This window comes from Macrobrachium nipponense, chromosome 8 (genome assembly GCF_015104395.2).
Source record: "Macrobrachium nipponense isolate FS-2020 chromosome 8, ASM1510439v2, whole genome shotgun sequence".
In the NCBI taxonomy this organism is placed as follows: Eukaryota; Metazoa; Arthropoda; class Malacostraca; order Decapoda; family Palaemonidae; genus Macrobrachium; species Macrobrachium nipponense.
Genome location: NC_087203.1, coordinates 39,687,017 through 39,696,412, shown reverse-complemented (window position 1 = coordinate 39,696,412; position 9,396 = coordinate 39,687,017). Strand labels below are relative to the sequence as shown.

The 9,396-nt window shown below is 34.6% G+C and overlaps 1 protein-coding gene across 1 annotated transcript in view; it reads left to right on the top strand.

Annotated features, from left to right (window-relative positions):
* Positions 1–226: 226 nt before the first annotated feature.
* The window catches only part of LOC135222695 (serine/threonine-protein kinase SMG1-like), a gene marked incomplete at its 5' end in the record, with an annotated part of 271,434 nt that continues 262,264 nt past the window's right edge, over positions 227–9,396 (top strand). The window contains 6 exon segments of the mRNA XM_064260879.1: positions 227–361; positions 3,521–3,691; positions 3,908–4,002; positions 4,973–5,138; positions 5,564–5,704; positions 7,929–8,129. Coding sequence (XP_064116949.1) covers positions 227–361; positions 3,521–3,691; positions 3,908–4,002; positions 4,973–5,138; positions 5,564–5,704; positions 7,929–8,129 — 909 coding nt within the window.

The following is a 9,396-nucleotide window of genomic DNA, read 5'->3' as shown; positions in this document are numbered from 1 at the left end:
TTTGAATAGTGACAACATGTGGTTATTTCTCTCATCCCAAACATCATTGATTAGAAAATTGCAAACAAACCTTTGGAGTCTAATGTGACTGGCATTGGGTCATTGGTATATGGAGACTGTGAATTATTATTATTTTGTATTATTATAAGCATTGTATAACTGGCTTTTGTGCATACACGTTTGGTAGTGAAAACACTTACAGGATTATTTTGCTTTTAAATAACAGGTGGGAACTAAAATTGTTGAAGGTCTGCAAGGAGTACTGGAGGGAACTGAAACGCCAGAGGTTATGGTAGCCATTGTTGATGTTCTGAGAGAGCTAAATACAAATCACAGTCACATCCTTGATAAATACTTTCAGGTAAGTATTTTGGAGAAACGTAATGAAAATGTCTTTTAGTTTTGGGTTAGTTGGTTTTGTAGTCTCTTTATGATGTTGAAATTGCCAGAAATTCTTGCAGTAAATCTTTTCATTAATGCTTTGTGAATATGGAATGATCTTGACCATTATATTAAGATTTGCATGCCTTTTTTTCATAGTTGGTACATAGTGGTGTATATGTTGGTTTAGGATCATGTACAGTGAGTTTTTTAGTTAGTTTCTTAATTTTTAATATTTTATACTTAGATTTTTCACATTCAAGAACTTAAAATTGTAGGTTAGACTTTGTTGCTGAGGTTTAAGTACATCTATATTTTGAAACTATGAATAATGATGAGGTCTTTTAAAAGATCTTTAAACACATAGAAACAGTGAATTCTAAGTAAATAGTAAATACCTAATTGCTTACTCTTTCAGTTTTATAAGAAAGTACTTTTACTGTTGTGTGATTGGCAAATTGTATGTTTGTTGTTAATTTTTGGGGGCAATCATGTATGTACATCTGACCTTCAATAAACAACTAGTTTTCAATTTATAACAAGTAACCAAAATAATGGCAAATTTGATGTTGTCGATATTTAAGAAAAAAGCTCGAAGCTGCATGTCTTTTCTATACATATCTTTGTAATTTTTTTTTGCTGTGATGGGTTTTCATCTCTGTTTTGTCATATCTCGTTTAGTTTTGAACAGATGTTTGTGATGCAAATTTTTATAGAATTCAGATACATCTCAAAGATTGTTGTCTTACAAGTTGCATTCTTCTAACTAGCTATAGATAGTAGATTTAGTGCACAAGAAAATTAATTATAAAGCCATTGTGTATTGCTAGCATACTGTAGTGATTAAGTCTGTTATTTTAGTGTAATTTAATATATGAAACAATGAAAGGGATGTAGTGACAAATTTAAAATAAAAAGAATAAATTGTTGAAAAGTGAAGGAAGAATGAATAGATTATATTAGATTAAAAAAAATAAGTATGGTATGTATGTACAGTGTATAAGGAAAACTATGAGACTGAGACATGCAAAAATCGTAAGAGGCTGAAAGTTATTCTTAGACGAGACAGATGTACAGTTATTTAAAAAATACATTACAGAACGGATCTTGGAATATAAAAATCAAAATCCTACTACAACTTTTTCTAACTACCAATGAAGCATGCGTAAACCTTCCCCTTCCACAGTATGTATTTGAAATTTTCTGTAACAAAGGATACAAACATAGAAAAGGTAACATAGGTAACAGGTATACCTATATATACTGTAGAAGGTGAGAGGTATTTTCTTTTTTGTAAATTTTTAATAAGAACTGTATACAGTGAACCCCCGTATTTGCGGTCTCTGGATTCGCGGACTCACACATTCGCGGATTTTTCTCTGGAACGTTTCCCCACATTATTTGTGGAAAATTTGCATATTTGCAGTATTTTTCTATGAGAAATATCCACAAATTCCTGGTTTTTTTATCACTTTCATCATAAAATGCACTATTTGTGATAAAACTACAGTGGTACCTCGAGATACGAAATTAATCCGTTCCGAGGCGGCCTTCGTATCATGAGTTTTTCGTATCTTGGAACATATTTTACTTGTAAAATGGCTAATCCGTTCCAAGCCCTCCAAAAACACCCCAGTAAATTATATTTCCAGGCCTAAAACACATGTTCTAGGGTTATGACGCCGATCCGACAGAAGAAATATGACTCCAAAAAGGCAAAATACTGTACATACTTGAGTAATATTCAACTGCATGTAATGTTCAACCCCATTTTTACTGCATATATTAGGACTTTAGCATATGTCCCTTAGCAATAAGCCCAGCCTATGTTAGCGGTTGCTACTGCTAGTCTATGATTCTGACATCTAAACCTAAGAGCTAAAAGCTTAGAATATGCCAATAAAATGTATAAATAGTAATCAGTATGTACTCATTTCAAATAATTATTAATTAATCATTAACTATAATACACAAACAAACAAAAAACAAACCTTCCAATCGATTGTTTACATTCAGCTCTTACCCGTCTTACGAGTATCGAACGAGCGCCAAGCAATCATTTTTCCTAGCACACAGTAAGCCATAAATTGTCATTAGTATCTCTCTTCAACTAATGAAACTACCAAAAAGTATAATAACCATTCATTTCTATTCTTTACTCTATCTTTACATAATGGAGATACCGAGTTACTGACAGCTATAATGAAACATACGTATACGTAACGTAATAATAAAACAGAAGAAGAATGTAAAAAATACGTATTTGTTGGCAGTCTGATTTATTTTATATTTTATGATATCTAATTCACAATTTTTTTATTAAATGTATTGCATGTACTCATTTCAAATCATTATTAAGTAACCATTAACTATAATAAACAAACAAAAAAAGCTTCCAAACGTCTGTTTACATCCAGCACTTACGAGTATCGAACGATCGACAAGCAATCACTTTACACAGTGAGCCATAAATTTTCATTATCTTTCTTCAACTACTGAAACTACCAAACAGTATAATAACCATTCATTTCTATTCTTTATTCTATCTTTACCTAATGTTTTTTTTTATTAAATGTATTGCATGAATAAGTTTTTCAATTTACAGCATCCTTTTACCAATAGAATACTTAAAGCACAAGGGGAAGATGCTGACCAATAGGAGAGCAGGACCTTATGGGGTGACTAGCATCAGGAACCAATGGGAGAGCGGGAGGATGGTGGCGAGTTTACTCAGTTGGCGGCGCGGGAGTTTTAAAATTGTTCTCGGTGGTCCGGGCAAATCTCGGGACTTTACAGCAACAACCTTTCGTATCTTGAAAACTTTTCGTATGTAGAGCAGTAAAATTTTTTGCATTGGCTTTCGTATCTCGAGTTTTTCGTAAGTAGTAGAGCCTTTCGTATCTCGAGGTACTACTGTATTAAAAAAAACAGGTATAAAATTTTTAATGCGTTTTTCTTGAGTTTGAACTAACAAAATAGGAGGTTTTAAGCATTTTTATAGGGGTTCCAACTATTCGCGGGTTCTAACTATTCATGGGGGTTCTGATACGCATCCCCTGCGAATACGGGGTACCACTGTATTAGTATTATGATCGGGAGTTTTTATGGCTTAACTAATTTTCAGTTTCTGTTTTTATAGGATATTGTTGACATTTTAGTCGGATGGCATATCGATCACCATCAGTCGCCTGAAGTCATGAAGTATGTATCTGTGGCATTATCCAGTTTTTCTCAACTTTGGTTGATGAATGTTTCAATAGCTGCTACACTTCTGTCACAATTTGTGGAAGATATGGAAGATTATTGTGAGGCAAGTGTCTCAAATGTTCTTTTTTCTGTGACAATAGCATTGCTATTTTTATAATTTGTACTTAAATTTGTCTTCTGGGTACATTTGATGCCCATGAATGTGGATATACGAGCGATGGGTTTATGTTGAAAAAATAATTTTTATATTGAAAATTATTTTATTGAAGTATATTATTTCTGTACCTTAGACATTAATGAATAAATTTGTGCTCATTAGGACTTGGAGAGAGGAATGTCTGGGAGGTCTTCCCCAGAGGATGAAGCTTCAACAGACCCAGTTGTCTGTGCGAAAAAAGTTGCTGCTTTCATAAGGTCAGTAGTTGAAAACAAAAGGGTTGAAGTAACTTGAAGATACATTAGTATTTTGTATAATTTTTTTTCAAATTGATTTTTTTTATATATTATTGGCATATTGTTTCATGTAAAGTGGCTGCATCAGTTGTTTATAAGATATTTTACTGTAAGCAGAAATCTTTTTGTCTTAATGTTAAAGTAAATGTACTGTTGTTTGAAAGTCGAGAACATAAATTTCTGCATAAATCTTGGAAATTTTTTTTTATCGGTCCCATTTTCACTAAGTTGTCTGTTAAACCATGTAATGATATTAATGATAATAATAGTATACTCCTCCAGGGAGTATATTAGTACAATATTATAATAAGTATTAAGATTACCTTTTCCATGTGGAAATTTATTGCTAATTAATGGAGTCTTCATGTGCAATTGTACCTATACAAAGAGAAGGAAAAAGATTGTCTTAGTAATACAAACACGGTTAGTATTTTTTCTTGAGCACTTCAGAATGTTTAAAGGGAAAAGGTATACTGGAATGATGTATCTAAAAAGTTAATAATCTTGGTAAATAAAGTTTCTCTTTGCTGTTTTGTTGTGAGGTTTGAGAAAGATCATCTGAACCCAATAGAATTTTTACAATGCTGAGTCATGATGGAGGGAAGAAGTATGATATTTTATACTGAAATCTAAAAATTTTTGTAAAAGTTCCAAAGATAAATTTACTGTTGCAGTGAAGCCTTCTCTTCAGATTACCTTTATTTTTTATTAGTGTTTTCATGTTTTTGTCAAGGTTCCTCATGTAAGTTTACCCATTACCTTATTGTCAAAATGACATCAACATATATAAAGTGTTATTATCTCCTTACAACTTTATGATGGAGCCAGCACATGGAAGATGAGTGACATTTAGTTGATTGTTATAATGATTAACATGAACAGGGTGTTGTAAAACAGCATTCTAATTTCTCTTGATTTCTCATCTTTACAGTGTCTTTACAACTGTGTTACATTGCTTAGGACCTCAGGCAGACCCTACTATTAATCCTAGTCTGTCATCAAACTTTTTGGTAGATTCATTAGGAAAAATGGTGGTTGGAGCAACAAAAATATTAAAACTGCATTGGGAAGAAGCTCTTTTGGATGCCCTTAATCAAGTAAGTTAGAAATAAACCATCAGTGATAGATATTTTATTTATTTAAAATATGTATTTACTTGTTGATCCATTTTTTTCCTTTGAGTCCCTCAAATTCTTATACACTCTTCACAGACAGTTCTGTGAGTTTTAACATTTAGGGATTCTGGTTGGTTATCCTCAGCTTTATATGGAAAAATGTAGATTGCAGTTTTTACTTTTGATCATACTGTGCTATATGTATAAATATAAGGAAAAATGTAGATTGCAGTTTTTACTCTTGATCATAGTGTGCTATATAAATATACCGATTGCTATTTTATGTAAAAGTGATTTTCCGGAGACATGGAGATATGTGAAAATATGGATTACTTTCTGGAATTTCAATTAATTTAAGTTCATTAATGAATTTGGAGTTAGCTGTTGCTATTTTTTATTATTTTCAGGTGTGCATAGTCCTTATTCCTTATAGCCAGACCATGACAGGTCTTCAAGATGACTTTTACAAAGTAGTTGATCTGCAGCAAGATCTTGTTGGACATTTGTCATTCGGAACTACACTCTCATATCTGACTCTAGTCAATCAGGTATGATATTTTGTACTGTTTTAGGATCTGATAACAAGTACTATGGAGTCTCATGCAGTGATTCCAAAGCAGTATTTTTAAGAGCAAAAATAAAAAATACTGAAAGGCTTTTATCACCTTCTGAAAGCTGGTTCTGTTGTTGAAGCTTGGTAACAAGGTAAACTAATGACAGGTCAGTGATGGGGTGAGGGACTCACTCTACGTATAAGCAGAGTCACTTTTTCTGTTACCATCTTGCAGATCAAACATCTGCAAAAGGAGCAGAAAAAACAGTGACATTGTTTACTGAGATGAAACATCTTGAACTTTGCTCATAATGGCTTTTTTGAAGCTGTTCTTAATATCTCCTTGGCTGAATAACAGAATTGCTTTAGGATGTTCTTTCTTGTATTGATTTCGACTGTTGTAAGAATAAAGTTGGGATGCATGCTGTTTCAATTGCATGGAGTGTCTCTTGTAGTTGCCTGTCCAATGGAGGAAACAAAGGTTGAGCAGGAAGAAGTTGAAGGTGCAGTCATTGTCTTCGGAGGATAACATGCTGCCAGTTTTGCCTTGCTTGGTCCAAGAAGTTTAAGCATCTTCTGCTGTATCAACTCGTAGACATTCCCAAGAGATGAAGGAGCTGCTGAAGGCATTTTGGCATTCCTGGGGAGCCTTCCTCCAATGCATTGCTAGAACATTGGGCTTTAGCCAAAGGTTTCCCACCCTCTTTTGTCACAGTGAACCTCACTTCTTCATGTCTGACATTCCCCCACTATGTCCAAATGTGCAGCACTCATGGATGTTAACTACTGCTCTTATAGTTCCTGCTCCTGTCCCTTTAGGGATGACTACCACAACTCTCCTTGATAGACTTGGGAAAGAACAGAAAGATCAGAGGTCATAGGAAATCAAAGAAATGCTTCCGTTCTTTGCCTTCTAGCTTTTCGTTGTTTTCTTTCTCCTCCTCCTCTTCTCATTCCTCTTCATCTTCCCTACCTCTAAATTGGCAGAAGTGTAGGAAGTAGGACTAGGAGGCTGCTCTCCATGAGATGGCTTTTGATGCCTTGATACAACCATCGCCCTTCTGTTGCAAATGGTGACAGTCCCTACAACTGTTCACCAGGGCAAGAGGATTAGTGCAAGATTTCTTTTTTCTGCTCATATTGGTGTTTTTTTTTTTTTTAAGCACATACGAAAGAGTACACTTAACAAGACTACAGACTGTCATAGGTCTCTGGAACTATCACTGTGTACGGGGACACGTGTGTGATTGGTCTCTTGACCTTCACGACAATAGCCGTCTCCTGTGTGTGTGGTACCTGCCTGGACCATTCATGATCCAGGCCCATGTGGAGTATATGGGTCGTGGGGTTCACTTGGCATATGTACTGCTTGGTATTGCTGTGCTTGGGACAGACAGTATGTGTTGTTGTACACCTAGAGCAGGTAGTGACTTCCATTTCAGGGCATGAGGACTGTGAGGTAGATAGTGTTTGAACACCTGTCAGATTGTGTCTCAAACTATGCTGAGTTCTTTTTAATTACAAGGTGTGTGTGCATTCTTCACAGATATAAAAGAAAGAAAATAGTGCACCTGCTAACAGGTGTCCTGTAATGCATCTTGATGATTGTGTCACAGAGGGCATGCTGTAATTGATACCCCTTACAGGGTATATTCTGTGTTGATTTATTGTTTTGTACTTTTGCTATATTACTTTGGAGGAGGTAGAATACTTCAGTATCTTTAGTATGTTACTGAATAGTGAAATAGGGATGGAGGGGACAGTAAGAATGAATAGCAACAAACTTTTTTGAAGTCATGAGAGTTTCCTGAACCTCATAAGTGTTAAGTATACAGCAAAAATTGATGACACTTGTATGACACATCCTTCTTGTTGCATTGAAGACATGGGCGCTATGAGTTGAGAGTTCATTAACCATTTCATCCTGACATAATAATAGTGATGATATACTACGCATAATATCCTTGTTTTAGTTTTGAGAATGGTCTTCACATGAAACTTATAACTGATTACATTTAGGAATTAAGATGTTTTGCATAAATTTGCAGTTTAGATATATGCCTTACTTTTGTTGTTTTACTAGGTGGTATCCCATTGTTAAATAAATTTGAAAGTTAAATTTCCTTCATTTTTTCAAGTAGAGTATCCTCTATTTTATTTTAGCATCTTATGTGAGTGTTCATTTTGTAGTTAGTGATGTGAATATTGTATTTTTGCAGATGCTTAAGCAGATTGGGAGCAGTCTGTCTGTTGTTTTCATTCAGAAGCTACTTGGAGTATCTTCACCTTTGCGCGCACTCCGGCTTTCTCCACATAGACTAGTCTGGCAAGCTACATTAGCAGTTTACCATGCTATTCTTAGCTTGAAAAATGTCCCACTTCTTCAAGAGGCATATAATTATATATTAGCGGATCTTCAGGTGAGTCTCCATATTTTGCTCTGCCATTTTTTCTAGATTCTATGATTGTGTAAGCTGTGTTAAGCATTTTGACCAGCTTCCACCTCATATTCGTATGAGTTTGCCAGATGCCACAGATTCCTTTCCTTGCTTTACAATCTTTGATTGTTTTTAACCGGTTTCCAGCTGGCACAAGAAGACTATCCCATTGTTAAGACCTCAGGTTTGTTAACTATGAAAAATACAAATTGATTAAAAATTTGTCATGTTGTTACATCTTGTCAACATTAGGTAAATAATTACATGGAGACAAAAGTTTGCCAGCTGCTGCTTTTGTTTTGATGGACATTATATCCAGCATCAAAAACTGTCTGTTTTGGCCTCTAGGTCTCCATCTCTCTGTCAGCTAATGTTAAAAGTTTTTTGAAGTACAGTAGGGCCTCATTAATCACGGGGGATAGGGCCTAGAACCCCCCGTGATAAGTAAATACCCGTTTTATCCTGGTACCCCCCCTGAAAATTGCTTTAAACCGCCTACTTTAATAATTAACCCACCCAAGACCACTATTTCAGTGTTTATAACTGCCTACTTTAGTTCAAGCACTAAATATTTCTTCAACTATCACCTTAAACTAAATTCAAGACAGTTTCAAAGTTATTCTTTCCTATCTTCAATTTCCCCTTCATCAGATCAGTGAACAAAAGTATAATTACCTAACAATTCCTTCTTATTTTCATATTATATTTATTTCGTGAATGAACATATTCATGATAAAAAAAACATGATTTACTGTAATGATTACAGCACCCAACTATAATATTAATGTGTAAACAGCAAAATACAGCAATAAAAATCTAGTTTTGTCTTGTTTACGTTTAGAATCAGCTGATGGACATTTATTACCGAAAGAATTATTTTGGAAAACAATTTAGTTGCTAAAAGAAACAAATTTATTAATGGAATTATTATTATTTATTAACTTTGTACATAATAGTTTGTTCATGAAACTTACCTGACAGATATATATATAGCTGTATTCTCTGAAGTCCGACAGAATTTCAAAATTCGCGGCACACGCAGTGGGCGCCAGGGGTGGTTAGTACCCATTCCCGCCGCGTGGGAGGCGGATATCAGGAACCATTCCCATTTTCTATTCATATTTTTTCTGTCACCGGTCGGTAAACAACTGTTTACAGACCTCCGCCTAGGATTTTGAAACTTCATTAGCCGCTTAAGTATCCTAAGTTATTCTTTCGATTATTGACTTGGATTTGTGGCTAGGCATAC